Source organism: Esox lucius, chromosome 14, assembly GCF_011004845.1.
Source record: "Esox lucius isolate fEsoLuc1 chromosome 14, fEsoLuc1.pri, whole genome shotgun sequence".
Classification (NCBI taxonomy): domain Eukaryota; kingdom Metazoa; phylum Chordata; class Actinopteri; order Esociformes; family Esocidae; genus Esox; species Esox lucius.
In genome coordinates, this window is record NC_047582.1 from 30,869,676 (window position 1) to 30,887,482 (window position 17,807).

The 17,807-nt window shown below is 47.0% G+C and overlaps 1 protein-coding gene across 9 annotated transcripts in view; it reads left to right on the forward strand.

Annotated features, from left to right (window-relative positions):
• nrg1 (neuregulin 1) overlaps window positions 1-17,807 on the forward strand; it is a 93,953-nt gene that overhangs the window by 67,033 nt on the left and 9,113 nt on the right. For 6 of the 9 annotated variants that reach the window (XM_020053657.2, XM_020053659.2, XM_020053660.3 and 3 more), the window contains 2 exons: window positions 11,693-11,831; window positions 15,622-15,680. In XM_020053657.2, the coding sequence (XP_019909216.2) occupies window positions 11,693-11,831; window positions 15,622-15,680 (198 nt within the window). Of the gene's footprint in view, window positions 1-10,907; window positions 10,968-11,692; window positions 11,832-15,039; window positions 15,111-15,621; window positions 15,681-17,807 lie in introns of those variants that run through there. The other 3 variants (XM_020053658.2, XM_010889597.2, XM_020053662.2) reach the window with 2 other exon arrangements.

The following is a 17,807-nucleotide window of genomic DNA, read 5'->3' on the forward strand; positions in this document are numbered from 1 at the left end:
ACTAATGCACTTAAAAGTGCATCCATTGTGCTGTTTATCAAACAAAGTCCATTACCTAATGATGCGCCATCAGGTTGGCCCCTGGGGTGAACCTGGGGTAACCCTATAAATCCTCTTCCCAAATCCTGAGTGCCTTTTTAGCTCGGAGAGAGAAAAGGCTGTCTCCATCTCACTGCGAGGTGTTGTCAAAAGCTTTGGTTTAAAGAACACGCTGCGTCTGCTCTAGATGAATAATACAATGGCTAAGAGAGGACGGATAGAATGTATTTAAAACCAATGTCTGGTGGGGAAAAGATATTCGGAACCGATCTGTTCTCGCCAGACTGGATCATTTTGTGGTTCACCTGTCATGTACCTGTCCAGATTAGATTCTAGTCATTCACCAAAGACCAAAAGGGAGGATACTGATAAAGAAGCTGTTCTTGGAAACTCTCTTGGTAGGAATTTAAGAGTTCTTTAAACAATTAATCTCTATCTATTACCTACCTGTCAGTATATAATCCAGGGGTTAAAAATAGTCTTGGAAGTGCATCAAAAATCAATGGTCTTCTAATGTACTGAATGTCATGGCTCCTGAATGAATTCTTCTGAAGACGTACAGTAGGATCTACTATACGATAGGCAGAATAGTGATAATATCAGGGAAACTCCATATCACTTTGCCTTTGTGACATCCTTTTGTTTCAGAACACACCATTTCCAGTAAGAGACATAAGTCTTCGATTTGGAGTGGATCGGTTGGCCATCTTGTTTGGACCCCTCCCCGGGCCCTAGCTGGGATCTGGGGTCCGCAGGTGTGGTTCTGTCCCTTAGAGCACCCTGGCGACAAATTGGTTTGCTCTGTTTCAGTCAACTGCTGAATCTAACAAGTCAGTTTCGTCACTGTGTCATTTGCCAAAGTGAACATGGCCTGCTTCCTGTTACTCCACCCAATATTGGAAGTGTTTTGGTAATTACGAACCAGTCAACTGGGGAATAAATCCTATTCTACTGTACCATAACGTCTGTTCGAGGCCTGCATTAAATGGATTCCCTGATAAAAAAAGACGCCTAAATATCGATGAGTTTGCTTCCGCTGTGGCGCCACTGTAAGTAACGAGACGTTAACATGCCAATAGATGTGTTTTGCTATAAGGAGTAACATTATCACTGATTCCCATGGCCACACTAGCCAAGCCGATTACGGAAACTCCAGTACTTGAAACATCTGTCTCTGTCGCACGCAAACCTTCAGCAGCAGGTGACCCCGCGGGAAGGTCAGAGCCCAAGGCCGTTAACCCAAAGCCCACTGGTTTGAGTCCAAAAGCTGATAAGGTGAAACATCTTGTGCTCTTGAGCGAATTGGCCCTGAACGTGACCTCACAGTTCCTCTTCACACCTGTGTTGCTTCATATCAAAACAGGCCTTATGCAAGTAATGGAATTCTTAGGATAAGTAAATTTTTCTTCTTTTGTGCTATATTTCCTCTGTCCCCTCTCTCCACATTACTTTTGTCCAGAACAGGCTCTTTTTAAGTACTTTCTTTGCCCATCTTGTTTTTGGGTGTTTTTTGTCTTGCAGCATTGCCTCTGTCAGACAGCTGATTGCAGTGGTTGACACGTGCAGGACTAGTTCTGGGAGTGTTCCTGATCTGTGGGGCAGTGTTTGTTTCTTGTTTTTTATGGTGTGCATTCTTTGAGTCTTGGCTACCAGGTTGTTTTTCTGATTGGAGACCTCCAAAGGGTTTGGACTCTCATATGAGTTTAGCAAGTGATGTGATGAAACATACCTGACTAACCAGAAGCACCTATCAAACCAGTTACTTAGTATAAACTGTATAACTTATGTGTACACACATACCCTTTTATAAAAACAGAGAATCTATACTATATCCTCCGAGTATTTGTTTATAATTTAATGGCCAATAGCTCCAAAAGGGCGAAATGCTTGATATCCCAATAATTAGGGATGGCAATGTATAAACCCTGGTCTCAATGTCATACCTGCTCTCCATCTGTGCTACGGTGAAGAACAGCAGACTGGATGGACCGATGTTCGAAAGGCTCGCACCGACTCAAGGCTTACATTTGCTGTAAAATAAAAACTCCCATTTATCTATGCTTCACGGAACTTGTCAAGACATGCCATTTCTCTGCCCAATTGTTGGCACGCCTTTAAATGGCACCGTAGGACAGCCTGGTGCTGCTCACCACAGCACTCGGTGTGACCGCTGTTGTGAGAAGATGGCTGTGTTGACAGGGAAGGACAAACGGTCAATGTTAATACAGTCCTACCACTTCTATAGGGGCTCTGCCCCACCTTGTCAAGTAGCCTTTTCTCTAGCTTGCCGTTCATTATGTTCGTTGTTTACAGTTTCCCCATTTCTTTTTATCTGTTCAAAGCTCCTTAGACATCTTTGTTTCGAAACATTGGATGCAATATGTAGCACATTTAATGAGTAGGAAGGTTGCAGAGAAGAAACGCACAACAAAGCCTCGTGGAGATCCTCTGAGAAATGATGTAGCGTAGGGACCAGAGTTTTAAGCATCAAATGAAGTGTCACTCAACTTAATGATGCGGAAATACGAGCTGGACTCGTTTAATCCCATGCCAATTACTTTTCTCTTCATTTCTGCCTGGCAAAAAATCAAATTTGCCTCTATATGTTTAATCAGTTTTGGTCAATTAATGTGAGTATCCAAGCTCAGCTGAGACTATGTTTAGGGACAGATGAGCACAAATCATGCCCTGATTCATTGCATTTTTGGTCCACAGACATGATGCTCACGTAGTTTTTAATTAGGCAAGTCAATAATCAAAACATTATGGGTGCTCTTCATTCCATTTGGCAGATGAAAGGGGCTTATAATTAAATAAAGTCATTAAACCACGATGCTGGTGGGGTAATATATTCTTAAACTTTAGTCTTGAAGCCTGATATCAGATTAATATTGCTGCTCAGAGACCACATCTGTAAATCTGGTCATTGATTCCTGCCTCATTTGGGCATACAACACATTTTTGACAGCTTCTGACTGCCCAAAAGGTAAATGTTTTACTCTTTGTGGACTGTGTTGCTTGGTCATGGCTAACTATCAATTCTAGTGGGTCAAAGCGCGTATGATGAACTTGTCTTGTATGCGTATGAATTGTCTTGTCTTGGATAATGGCATCAGATCTCACTCAAAAAAGTCTATGTTACAGATTATCTCTGTGTTCTGCTGAATGACACTAAAACAAATACTCTGTTAATACATTTCAGTAAGTGTGAAGTAGTACAATTGTTTTATTTTTATTAGAAATGAGAACAACCCAATGAGGGTGAGTTAACAATTCCCAGGTAACCAGCAACCAAGATTGTAATCAGGTTCAGCATTGACAAAGTAAATATTTTCTGTACAGGAGGGCAGCTCTCACTCAGCCCAGATAAGACTCCTCTACTTCTGTGCACCTGAACAGCGGAACCGGCTTTCCAAAGCTAGGACAGCAGTCCCTGTCCTGTCGGAAAGTCTAGTAATGAGTAGAGTTTCAGAAGTTACGGTGATCAGAAGTTCTGTAAAATAATTCCACCATCCGTCACTCCCACCTCCCACCACTGATGCCAATGTCAGTGCTCGTGATTTCCTTCCTTTGTTTTCTCTTCGTCCGTTGTTTTCTCTAACCACACGCCAACCGCAATCTGTCATTATTCCACGTTTCACCTTCATTCCGTTTGACACGTGTTTTTGTTTTGTCGGGTTCTTTTGAGCCTCATGAGTTACTGTTGTGATCCTACATGATTCACTGTAACATAGAGGAAGCATGGAATTGGGCTGGATAATAGCTCTGACTGTTTGGTAACAGCAACTGTGTCATCCGTGTTTATTGTCCGGCGCGAAGCTCCATCTAATGCTGAGCCTGATTAGTGGTGTTGCATTTGTCCGTGGTCACGGTCCACTTATTGAATCTCCTTGGCTGCCCACGGTACTGAAATAATGACATTACTCTCGGGCACGTTGCTATAAAAAGCTACAGGGCCTGGCTGCCTTCTCGGGTTGAAACCAAAATTTGGCCTTCACCATTATTTTACATATCTGTAGTCATTTCTTACATTATGTCTGACATAAAAGTACGATTGGGCACTTCATGTTGTTTATCTTAATCCCTAAAGGGCCATTTGGCATAATTCTCCATCAGAATCAACTTTATTAGCCAAGTACATTTACAAATACTCAAATGAACATGGCGGAATGGTGCAGGGAGTCATGGAGTGTATATAGCAACCAAAAACACAGTCTACCACGAGGTTTACATATATTGTATACACATGGGCGTGGAGAGCTCACAAGAAAATTATATATGATCGGTCAATTATACAATGTGGATTTACAGTTGATGTACACATTTCCAGTATCTGTGTAGAAGTGCATGTTGTTGCAAGGAGACGAACAAAGTTCAATTGCAGCTATTTAGTTGAGAGTTTAGAGGCGAGTTGATGTGATCATATTTGTAATCACTACAGGACAGATGGCTGGTTGCTAAAGGGCCACACCAAGTAACGGGTCATGACTGACCTACACATAAGGAAATGACAACATCACTTATCCAAACTCTGAACCAAACCCATAAGGGATGTGTGCCATTCAATACATTGGGATGGATGTTTCAACTTAATTTGCTTCATTCACTGGTTATTGTGAATGGGCAGGAGCGATAGAGAGGTTCCCTTTTCTTAGAAGGTCTTATAAATGTTTAGAATTGTAAGAAGACAACGATCAACGGATGACTTGCATGTTTAGTTTTTTTGCTTGTATGTGCAGTAAGTCTAAAAATTGTGTTTCAGGAAATAAGGTTCAATGTTTCTTTAATACATCAAAGCACAAAGCAGTACTTTAAACACTGTGTCCCCTGACACTCTGCTTCCACAAACCCCCCCCATGTATCTTCTTCCATTACCTGGGCTCCTTTTAAGTGCATAAAAAGTACATGAGAATCATGAAACGATTGCACTGTTCATTGTACAAATCCTTCTATGAACCTGTGAGCACATCCATCTTGTTTTCTCTGGGTTTTTATCGTTGTAATACACCTTGGTCTCGGTTGATTTCTCTGTGTAGGCCCAAGTAAAATAAATAAACGTCTTGGCTTTCCGATTGACTCAGTCAGCCATCATTCAGACTGTGGGACAAAAGGAGAGAACAGCTCCAGTTTAGTCCGGCCCCATACGTCAGACAGGACTTCAACCAAATCCAGGGTCGGAGAAGAATGATGGGGCTGCCGTGGTTTCCGTACCCACAGTGTGTTCCTCCTCCATTGTCTGAGCCTCCTGTATCAATCTAAAGCTTGGTGTGGGAGGGGCCAGAACCCTGACAGTTACACAACGATGGGTGAGCTAGACAGCCCTGTCAGACGGTACGTGACGCATGTTGACGCAATCTAACAGTCACTTGGTGTGGCCAACCTCAACCTCAAATTGTCTGGCTTCAAGCAGTGAGATGAATGACACAAGCTGGTGTTGGCGATGCCCCAGACCATATTTTAAGATTCCCCCTCAGCCTTGAGACGTGTTTGCGCAGTGACAATATGGATTACAATTCAAAGGTCATTGAAGATCTTCCTGCAATAAGAAGTTTATTCTTTGTAGCTGGCATTGATTTATCCATACTGAGAAGTTGGCCTCTTAAACAGTGGCAAGAATATTTAAAGGCAAATCAATATTGATCCAAAGCTTTGCCCCTTGGCTCAGAGAGTCCCTTTTACTAAGATAGAATTATTTTCAAAGTGCCTGTCGTTCTCTCAGAGAATTATTGATATGACCAAATAAGAATTATTTTTCAAAGGGTTTAATCAGGGTAGGGATGTACATAGCAGAACAAAACACCCTCTATGATGTCCACTTTTAATCTTTGACAGTTTTAGGATTGACAGTTAATGAGTCTGAGAAACCTGAGTGTTGGGAATTTTACCACTTTGCAGATCGACTTGTAAAATGACAAACGGTCATTTCTTGGTCCAGGCTGATTCCAGAGGCTGAAGCGTCACCCGCCAAAGCGGGGAAGCGAGCAGCTCCTCATTCTCATTCTCTCACTCCAGGCCTGGCCCGTCCGACTTCTGATCCCTCCTCCCTGACCCCTCCTCTTCAAAGTCTGTCAACTCAGGCTAGGCCTCGGTGTGTCTGAGCAGGAACCGGCGTTGCTCCAGGCCCCGGGGCTAGAATAAAGAGAGCAATCGAGTCTGCTGTTCTCCGTAATGACTCAACAGCTTGCCGGGAGAAGAGCCGCCGGAGGCCCTCTGCACACGGGCCGGGAGGGCTGCTGTAGCGTTGCCAAGGCACCCATCCGTCTCGCGTTCAAGCGTTGCATGCGCGGCGGCGTCTGTGGGTTCACGGGTACTGTTGTTTTCTGGGAAGCTAGAATAGAGCATTGACAACGATAGGAACGCGGAAACCTCTTTCTGATGCATTCCAATTCATGTCCGTGCAGCGCTCGTCTGTTAGTTTGTACTTGTTTTACAAAATAATTGGGTGATTTGTGTCACTGTTCCTGTATTTGTTTTTATTATGAATTGAAATATTTAGATCAGAGATTGTTCATTGGAAACTCAGACATTACCGTGCCTCATTTGTTGCAGTGTCAATTGTTATATATTTTTGGCCTTAGCAATTAAAACTGTAGTTGCCAGTATTAGGTGTTTGTTTTATCATTAGGTGAGGAGGGGGGGTACAAAGGCTCTCGGGTGTGGAAGAACACAAACCAATTCCTTGTCACCAGCTGTGATACCACGAGGCTGCTCATCTCTGTGCAAGAAAGCCTGACCGGAAATAAACAGAAGACATCATGAGTAATTAGCCGGTCATATGACACTGCTGATTAAAACAGATGCTTTCCATGTCTGGTAGCCCCTGCCTGCCAGTCTGAACCTATAGCCTGGAGTAGCTTTACACACACAGGAAGTGGTCTTAGACAATGGGCTTCCTCTCGACTCTCTAACAGAGCAGATAAGCAGGTAATTTGGTGCTTGTCGACCCGAGGGATCGGGGTTGTGGATAGACTTCTCTGTCTGCAAGTGTGTCCGTTTTTGCTTGCCAGCTACACTGCGTTGGGCTTTATACGTACTACGTATCCCATAATGCTGTAGTCTAAATACCAGTCTCTTTAGCTAACATGCTGAGGCCTTGCCTTGTCATTGCCAATTGTGGCCCCAGAACCAGAAGTTACAGACAATCCAAGGGGATGAGAGAGGCGGTTAGGATTATAAACCGCTCCAGTGGTCGGTGAAATCCACCTGGGCTCTTGACTAAACAGACTCCAGGGGGGTCTGTTGCAGTCTGTCAACAGGCATTGGAGCTGTAAGAGAAACCGTTTCTGTTTTTCTATCCTTCCCCTTTCACTATCGTTAGTTATGGTGGGAAATGGAAAGAATCTGAGTAAATTAACTTCAATTTCAGCTTAATCATGGTCGTGCCCCTGGGTGTGTTCGTTTTTTTTTTTTTGTTCTGCAGAGTCACTGGAATTCAGAGTGACTGTTATTTAAGGCTGCAGGCTGCATTAACAATGCAAGCCAGCCCAGCATTTTAAACTCTGCGCTAAGCAGCAATCTACGGAACTGGAAGGAGTTTGCCTCGAGGCTCTGTCCATGACGGCAAGCGTTTCCTTATGGGGGTATGAATCTAAACCTCTGTATTCCCGAGCCGATGTGGTGCCCTTTACTCAGGTTGGCTGCGATGTCATCTATTTCCTCTATCACTAGCCAAACATGCTGCCCCGGCAGGAATGAATCCATCCGTCCTGACGTTGCCTTCGTCTCGATCGGCTGGTCCACGCCAGTGACCAACACCCATTTAGGTCCCGGTCATGTGTAAGCTGAAGCAGTCGGATCAGTCTTTGTCAAGGGGCTGTTGTCCCACGCCAGCCGTCGTCGGTTCTCCTGCCCAGTAGGCGTTGGGCTGTCGGGGAGGATGATTAATCATCTGGCAGCCCGTGCTGCAGGCACGCCCGCCCGGCCGGCCCACTGGCTGTCCGTCCTCGCCGTTCGCTCACCAGAAGCCACACACTCCTAAACGCACACCCATGAGGCAGCATGGCTGTGCGTCTGTGCGAAAGACTCCCTTAAAACAAACTAATGGGTCTGTGAGGATCGCGATGGGACCATTGTGCCTCCCGAGACCACTCTGAACCGGGCACTTTGCAAAAGCCTGGTGAACAGGGCACTGCCGGTACCTCGGTGAAGGTTTGCCGTTCCAACTCTATCCACTCGTCGCAATGTTCCTTCGTAACGGCCGTTTATGTCACGTCGTTTCTTTCCCGCCGTGTCCCGAAGGGCACCCTATTCCCTGCCTAGTGCACTACTTTTCACGTGCAAGTCACAACATATGGCAGTAGGGTTTCATTTGGGAGGCATGCGTTGTCAGCACTCTGCTACTTTGCTTTGATTAATGGTCCTCGTCGTGAGCCCAAAGCTGCTAGAGTCCCAGCGCTCGCCCTCCGTTGAAACGCCTGTCTGGCTGTTAGCAGGCTGGGCGATATGTCTGGCGCAGATCTGATAAAGAAATATGTCGCAAGGAAGATGTGGATCATTCGTTCTGGTTGTTAAGAGTCTCGGTAACAAAACGGTTATTTGATTGTGTGATGGGAAACTGTGAGCATAGATATCGAATATGCCTTACTGTCTTAGTTGATGCGGTTCTTTTTCCAGTTGGACTCCCGGCAGGCCGATTTATAAATGACTATCTAGGCAGAAGGTAACCTTGACAGGAGAAAAATGAAAAGAATATAGATTTTTGTTAAACCAATTTAATGATGCCATTACTCTGTAGGTATTGATTGTGTTGCTAGCCGAAGCATTTCAGATTTCTTTGCGAAAAGAAAAAAAGGAAAATTAGTTTTTACTTAACGCGAGAGTTTGCGGTGTGTAAAAATACGCTCATTAAGTGTTGTGTAGTGTCATAGACCAAGTTCAGTCATACTTGTCGTATTCTGTTCTCTGCTCGTTGTCCCAGTGACTGATTCCATGTGCGCCTGAGGTGACCGAGTTTTAACCTCCGGCGGCGAGCATGTGATGGTGAGACAGACGTCCGCTGGCCGGCGCAATGCATTGTGGTCTGCCCTTGACCACACTTAGGGGAAACTGCCCTCTCAGACAGCGTTCGCCGCAGTGGACTGCTGGGTTTGCAGAAATCCACCAGCGGGCCCACTGGTTGGCTGGGAGTGCCTTTTGGGGGGGGGGGGATACGAGACACCATCATGCGGTGTCTCCGCCCCCCCAGGTTTAGGTTTCTTATTCACCAGCAGAAAGAGAAAAAATCAAATGGACCTGAATCGATCTCCTCCGCCGGTTACTTCCATCAGGTGGGGGAGGGGGGCAGCTTGAGCTCTGCAGCATTGTAACTAAAACCTCCCGGTAAATATAGCCATCGCCACACAGCCATCCTCTTCCACCAGGCCTCAGATATACAGTACGAACAATATTTTTCATACAATATTTTTTATATACTGACACAATTTAGGAAACACTACTCAGCCTTGCCGACTTATTCATCAGCAATAATGGGATTTGATAGCTAGGTGATATTTTGAAAGAGCCCAGTAATGGCATTCAGAGTATCTGCCTCTCACAGGTAATTCACCCACATTTAACAGAGGTACGTCTTCTAGTTGCAGTGCTGAAACCTCTCCAAGCTTGCAGTTAGATTTATCCCTTGCCGTCCAGTTGGTTTCGACAATACGAAGAACGTTGCCCCAGGATTATTTACTGGTGTATTTGTTGGTATTCATGGTAATAAATCAGATTACTGTACGTGAAAAAGGATATTGTCATTGTTTCAGTGGACTTTAGATGTGTTGTTAGTTGTCTTTACACACTGTCTGAAGGACAGGCTCTTATACCTTTGTCTGTATGCATTTGTTGCTGCAGGGAGTTTATTTTAAAAAAATTTACAAAGAGGAGAATGCAGATTTTTGATTGATGTTCAGTTCTCTTCGCTGCACACGGTCAACTCAATGGTAGCACGGCTAGTAATTTGATTTGGGAAAGACAAGCAATCTGTTGCATTGTTATTATTTCAACTAGTGTCAGTTGTTTACCGGGAAACCGCTCTGTGGACCCCGGAGACCGAATTGCATTTAGTGGAAAGGTAATGTCTCCGGGTACCAGAGGTTACCTGATGGGGTCTGTGACCTATGAAATCATTGCGTCATCTCAACAATAATCTACAGGCTAACTCGATTGTCTGTCAGGAAGGAGACGCAGGCACTATATGCCGGGTCACAATCCGCTTACCATTGCAAATAGGGGAGGAGGGAGTCAAAGTTGTCTGGGCGGGGAGGGATGGCTTTTTAAAAAGGGGAAAAGATGTGCAGCAATGTTCTCCTCGTCTGTCTGGAATTAGCCAGGGGGGGGGAACGGGTAGTTAATTCGACAATCAGTATGTGAAGGCAGATTCCTTTATCCCCTGTGGTGCTGAGCAGCTCTGAGCCGGAGATGGTCTGGTCAGTGATTCATGGCCAGAGACCCCCCACCCCATTTTAGTCCCACTTACTGTCAGCATTAGCAAAGTGTCAGACTAGGAAGTGGGCCTGTTTTTCACAAATGCAATCTTGTACTGGCAGGTGTCTAACTACTCTTTGCATAATTAGCTGTGCGTGGCGGGGGGGGGGGTGACGACTCACTCCGCCAGTCACAGAGCTCTTACGTCTTGTCGGATGGACAGCTGTGTGCGTTGCACATCCGATGCGTAGAGACCTCTGATGCCTCAAGTGACGTTTGGATGAGACCGTTACGGAGGGGGCGGTGGGGGGGGGGGGTGCTCATTTAAAATGTTTCACAGGCTTTCACACAGTGCAGTCTTGGGGAGGGCAGGTAGTGGGGAGGCATTACAGACCTACAGCCTTACAGATTGACTCTGACTAAAGCCTATTGATCTGGTGGGCCAGAGCTGGCTGGAGCAGCTCCGATGGGGAGGAGAGAGGAAATGCGTCTTCTGTTCTCAAGACTTTTCAGAAACATCACAGGTGAGCCCATGCTCCTGACTCCAATGGCTGGCTACTGAAGATGCGATTACCATTCTGGAATGTAATTTGAACTTCTAGGAATTATAGGTGAATGGCGTTTAAAGACGGGCGCTTCAAGATTTAAGTAATTGGATAGGCGGAAAAGTAATGCAATCCTGTGGCAGGCTTCTCCTCTCGACGGCACGTTTTATTAATGTTTGCATTATATCAGTTCTTTTAGTGCTTTTCTATTATGAGCAATGTTTAGCTTCATAACTGGTTTATGGCAGTGTCGTCATTGCTTTGGAACTTGTCTCGCAGTGCCAGGCACTGGAATAGGAAATGTTTGGTTGCTGAAATGAGGACGGTACTGAACGATTTCTTGTATATCTCACTATTTTTCACATGTACAACTTTGTGTCGTACAGTTGGTTTTAAGACGTTTGTGCGTTTCGCCCATTCACTTAGTGTCAAGGGTGAGACCAGCTTATATTCGGGCGCTATAAGCTGGTCTCTCGTTGGTGTGCGCGCGTCGTGGCTCTGCTCTGCTACATCTCCTGCACATTATCTCCCGATTCATTTTGGGCCACTGGTATAAATCATGGATGTCCGCTGAACACGCGGAGGGGCCTCAGTAGCTAAGCGCCAAGCGTTAGCGCTCAGTTAAATAGCTCCCAGGGGACCAATGGGACGCCTGGGTCCATTTCCTCTCCCACTAACCCTCCTCCCTCTGTGTCCTCCTGCAGCTGCCACCAGCACCACCCCCGCGGTGAAGACCTCCAGCCACGTGACTCGCTGCAGCGACAGTGAGAAGAACTACTGCGTGAACGGAGGGGACTGCTTCACCCTGGAGGTCATGCCCGGACAACCCAAGTTACTCTGCAGGTAGGACGCAATGAAACCTAACCCTTTTTTCCGACAAACACACACACACAGGTTACCACAATGACGGTTGCTTTTGCCGCAATTCCTCATGGCTTACAGTCGCTACGTCTTGACTTTTCGAACCAACCCTGCCGCGACTACACGCCCGTACAACACGTCATTAAAGGCGACTACCAAACACTACGCTGCTGCTGTTCCAGGGGGAACACACTGGAAGGTGCTTTCGACACGTTTAATGTCTTTCATTTTTGTGGTGATAATTTGTTGTGATGACGTGCCGTCACGAGCCATTCATGCCTCCCGTGAAAGGCACCCGAGCTTTGGCGCTCTTAAGCCCCTGCGGCGGCAGGTGTAATTTTAGATTCCTCCCACCAGCTCGGCGGTGGGAAACGGAGCCCGGCAAAGCCTGACCTTGCCACTTCCTCATTGTGAAATCACAGTACAGCTGCCAAGCCTTTTTATGGTTAAGACAAGGTGTCAGCCGATTGTTTCGGAGGTAAATCATTAAAGGCTGCGGAGACCTGAGCCGAGTCTGTGGGAGGAGGACATGGGAGACCACAGTAGTGTAGAGACGCTACTGGAGGCCTGAACACTTAGCGTGATGGTAACTGGGCCGGGCGTCGGGGTGAGTCCCTCTGCTTACCTACATTATTAATGTCGGCTCCTCGACATGCCACAGCCCTGCCGCTTTACTCCCGCTCCCAGATCTGGGGCTCCTGCATGATGAATTGCAGATTCCTCCTTCCTTTCCTTGTCCCGGTAGGAACCCAAGGCCGTATAGCTGGGTCAGTTTAATTATGCATAAAACAACCAAACTAAATGATGAAGGACTACCTAAAGTCGTCAGATATATTAGGCTAACGTACCGCGAGGCCATTTGAAAGTGTTCGGTCGCTGCGCTCGCCTCCCCCCTCCCCTCGGGCGGTGAACGTGACCCCACGCTGAAATGTTCTGGTGTCAGTGTCAGCCATGTCCTTACAGCAGAGCCATTGATTATTCTGCCGTCTGGGGTGCGGTGCAGCCCTGATCCGACCCGCAGTGCCGACAAGACGAGACAGGATGGGCTCGATGTGCTTTCCCAGCCCCCCCCCCGTGACTGTGAGCCTGAGTGCCTCGGTAGAGCTCTGCCTCGGGGGCACGTGTGCTGGCGAATCGCCCCGGGGCCAGTGAGCCCGCCGAGTCCACTTGGTAATACCGACGGGCCGTACAGCGCCGACGTCCGTGACAGCGACACCGCCGGCTCTCCACGTTCTACGGTCCGCGTTCTCCGTCGCTGAGGAACACGCGGAACGCGTGGGAGGTAAGAACCTTGTCTAACGCAGGTTTTTATCTCAGAATTGAACACGCAGGGGTTGGCGTACGCGGTGGTTTTTTTAGGTCACCTCTTGCAAAGCGTCGCCCCCCCCCCCCTTTAGAAACACTGACAGAGGTTGTCCGCTGTCTAGTCGCTAGGACCGTTTTAATAAACAGCATCTGCCCATTAGTATTTTACAATTTCTTGTCCTTAGCAGGTTCCTGACACCCGTCACACCTCGTGGTTCTAGTGCTTTCTTTGCCGAAGCAAATTTGTGGAACATGTAAAATTACTGCGGCTCACTCGGCTTCTCCCGGTAAGTGCCCAACGGAGGCTTGACATTGCCAAGGGTACGCTTTGGCTATGGGCCATCTAACAGACGAGGCCGACTACCTTCCCGCAGATGGATTGAATTCTGTCTTAAAAACGTCAATGACTCGGCACAAAAATGTTGCAGTCTCTCTGGGCTTTTGTTTCCTATCGGTAATGGATGCGGCATGCCATCCCAGGAGTGGAGGGTGATAAAAAAAGAACGCCTCCCGGCCCCTTCACGGGGCCATTACGGGTCTTAAGCTTAAATAACCTGTCTGTCAGGGGGTCTCTGGGGAGCCCAATCGGGCCGACGCCTGAACAGTGAAAGCAGACGCACAGATTGGATGGATCAGGACATCATAGGGGGCGGAGCCGCTCATATCTCTCCCCTCATAGAATATGCACCACAAATGATATGGCCAAAACGAAGGTCTTCTACACACGCCGGGTTATTTTGAACAATGCATTTAAGTAACATGCACACGAGGCTGTCGCAATGTGCCGGCATTGTAGAAAATCTCCAGTTACAGACCGGTCACCATATCACCAGGTAGATCCGTGCCTGGAAACCAATCTGACTGACCTCTGTTGAGGGCAAACCAGGAGACCTTACCATCGATGACCAGAAGACTGTACCATCGATGACCAGGAGACCGTACCATCTATGACCTGGAGACCGTACCATCTATGACCAGAAGACCGTACCATCTATGACCAGAAGTCCGTACCATCTATGACCAGAAGACCGTACCATCTATGACCAGGAGACCGTACCATCTATGACCAGGAGACCGTACCATCTATGCCTTTTAGGTTCCTTCTGTTAGTGTTTTGTCATTTATTTTGTATCCTTTACAATGCCCCGTTCTTCCTGCCTAGCCCCGTTTACACCTGCTTCCGACTCATCTTGATCGGCTCCGTTTACACTCCGTTTATCACATTTAGCTCACAAAGTGTCTTTTAATGGTCGAACCCTGCCTGAACATCTGGGCACAAACGGAAAGTGGACAAGAAGAGGCCCAAAGACACATGTTGGTACTAGGATAACTGGGGCTTGCCGAACAGCTGCCGAGACACTGTAAGAACCCATGCGCAGCTGGACTGACATGTTGCAGTCTCTCTCTGCCTCTCACGCCACAATGCTTCTTTTCTGTTGGACCTCGGTCCCTGTCAGCATTCACCAGGTGGCCTGCTGAGAAGCTCTTTGGTCAGATGTGGCCAGTGTCTGAACCCCACTGTGATGTTGGCTGTTTCGCTACACGAACTGAACATGCAAACAAAGAAACAAGAATTTTACATCAGGTTTAACTGGTCATTGCGGTTTTTTTATTTTTATTAGTAAGAGCCACTAGTGATTTGTTTGGTAATAAAAGGCATAATACACGAACACGCTGTCACTTGTTATCTTAACAGGCACTTCAAGTTGGTGCCTCAGGCAAAATTTGAGAAAATCAGGTAAGTCGATGGAAGTCACATGATGGGAACTGTTAGCATCACTGTGTGTGTGTGTCCGTCCGTCCGTCCGTCCAAGTGGTTAAATCTGAACTGTGCCTGTACTGTGATGTGTATCTCACTCCCTCTCTGCCCCCCCCCCCCTTCCAGGTGCTTAAAGGGATACACAGGAAATCGATGCCAGACCACAATACCTGTGCGAGTCATAAGCCTGGAGGAACGTATGTGCATTTATAAGAACTCGGCCACACGCGTCATCTCTGGTGTCTCACTGCCCGCTCCAATCACGGTTCCTCCCCAAGCAGATTCCTTGTGGATGGGTGTCTGCTGGGTGTTTGTGAGTGGCGTGGACTTTAGTAGACCCACACAGACACAAACACACACACACACTCATCCTGACTTGATTTCTCGTCTTTTTGTGTGCTGATGCCTGTCTAAATTGATCAAAATACATTGATAATCTGACCGTTATTCGGGTGCAATCATCTGTTCAATTTCCATGGAATCGGAACACACAAGCCAAACATTTGGCTGAAATTCAAGGCCTGCTAAACAAGACATTGATTGGGTCTTTTCTCTCTAGTGTGTGTGTGTTTTGGCAAACACTTGGTGCTTGTGAGACACACAGGGCTTCTTGAGAACGCCAGTGATGCGCGTTGGTCTTCACTGGATCTCGTCAACTCATCTTCTGTCTTTTCTCTCTCCTGTCTGTGACTTTTGTTTCTCTCTCAGGTGTCCAAATGAATTTACTGGTGATCGCTGCCAAAACTACGTAATGGCCAGCTTCTACAGTACGTCTTTTTCCACTTCCTGTCTGTGCTTGTGATTGGAGCATGCTCAATCAGCGCTACCTCCTGTTGCTTCGTTTTCCTCTGAGTCTTTAGACAGACAAGGTTTTTGTGTATTTTTTTTTATTTAACTTTTTATTATGTCCTATGTGTCCCATACCTGGTCCTTGCATGATAAGAGTATTTTGCCTTGTTTGTTGGGTTGTATGTAGTTTAAAGCAGTTTTACGTACCATAGTTAACTGAAGTTGTTAGTTGTAGTGTCACTGGGGAATGGAGCAGTGAGGGAACATAGGGAAATTATTACCAGAACGTATATATTGAATATTACGTTTTTCAACTTTGACCTGTGAAATAGGAGTCCTGAGACAGTGTAGTTTCGTTTTTGCGACGGGCATCGAATAACGATCTAAAGATCTTTGAGTTGATCTTTGACACTGTAACGTGTTATCTTCCCGGAAGAGCAGTAAAAGCTCTGGGAGGTGGGTTTTTTGGGGTTACAGCAGACACCGTTATAGGACCTCAGAAGTGTCAGTGAGGTGGAACTGGGCCTCCGTGGAACACCAGTCGCCTCCACGGCCGTAATCTGACAGAGGAGAAGCAAACGTCCAAACTTCCTGCCAGACCTCCTAATGAGATGCATTGGCAACTGGGTGTTGAGGCAGATGAGACGAACGCCCTCTCCATGAACCACTGGACCTGCAGGGATGGCACTCCGCCAGTGTTGCTACGGGAGGCCCTGCTGCATAGGAGGAGGAGGGAGGAGGAGGGACACTGGGCGTAGTACAGGCAGAGTAAGGAAGGACACGCCCCTTGACTATCAGAGAACATTCACCCAAGTGGTGGGTGAGGGGAGGTGACATGAATCCCTCGCTGTCGCCGCAGGGACGTTTCTCCCCTCTCCTCCCCTCCTCCCCTCCCCTGCAGCTGAGGTCGGAGAGGACGGACGTCAGAGAGACAGCCGCGTCAGCGATTCAGAGCGGGGTGGGGGGGGCGGGTGCCGTGGGTTGGGAGCAAGCTGACAGAGGCGTGGCCACGGGTGGAGCCCGGTCAGAGTGCGTGCTCTGGAGGAGCCTGTAGGGAAGAGTCCTTTCAGGTTTGACCTCTCCTATGGCGTAGTGACAGTGTGGGGACAGTCCCTGACCCTGTGAACGCCAGTCTCTCGTCATGCGACGCGGCGTAAAAAGCGTGACTTTTACAGCGGCGGACATTGAGAAGAGTCCTACAAAAGCTCCCATAGGATATTGTCACCATTACTGAAGCCGGTTGAGTTTAGGCAGAGAACAGACTACATGGAAGTGTTGTCCAATGGGATATGTGAGGCAACAAACAGCAGTGGTTTCAGTCCTTTGGACCAGTCGCTGTTTCTTTTTATTTGGTAAGAGAAGGTGACGTTTGACCTGTGCACTTGCCTGCGTCCAGTACCCACCCTCTGGGTCAATCTAAATTAACCAGGGGAACATGCTGATAGCCTACTGCCTGATTTAATATGACATGCTATGAAGAAAATAAATGTACCTCCTTCTATAACGTGCTTTTACACTGAAAATGTTAAGAGAACTGTAGCCTGTCAAATGTAAGAAACAGGAAGTACGTCACTGTGCTTAGGAGTGATATTGGTTGTAGTTTTAACTGTCGCTACTCAAGTGGAGCTCCCAGTCCTTCACTGTGCAGCCAAGACTTCCCAGCCAGTGGATAAGCTAGCTAAACTCACCACCATTTTACCCCTGACTTCTGCTGACTCCCCCAGTCCCCCTACCAAAATGTTGTATTTCATGTTAGCGACTTAGATATATAATACAGGATTATATTAAAAAAGTATACTTTGTTCTTTGTTGTCTGTTCCTCCCCCGAAAATATTTAACAGGCATGGCTGTTGATCCAAGTAAATGGCAAATGAGATTTTGGTATGAAGGCCATATTGACTTTGTAGATCTTTATTTAGTGTGTGTTAGGAATGGAATGAGTGCATGGTCCTCACACAGCATGGGGGAGTGTAGACATGATGTAGTGTTCACTGGTAAACAGCTGGTGCCTATCTAGTCTCCCTAAACCTGCCTGGTTTACCGTGTCGTGGCACTGATGATTCCAGGTGATCTTTGCATGCGCATGCCTCTGCTGCCGAACAGCT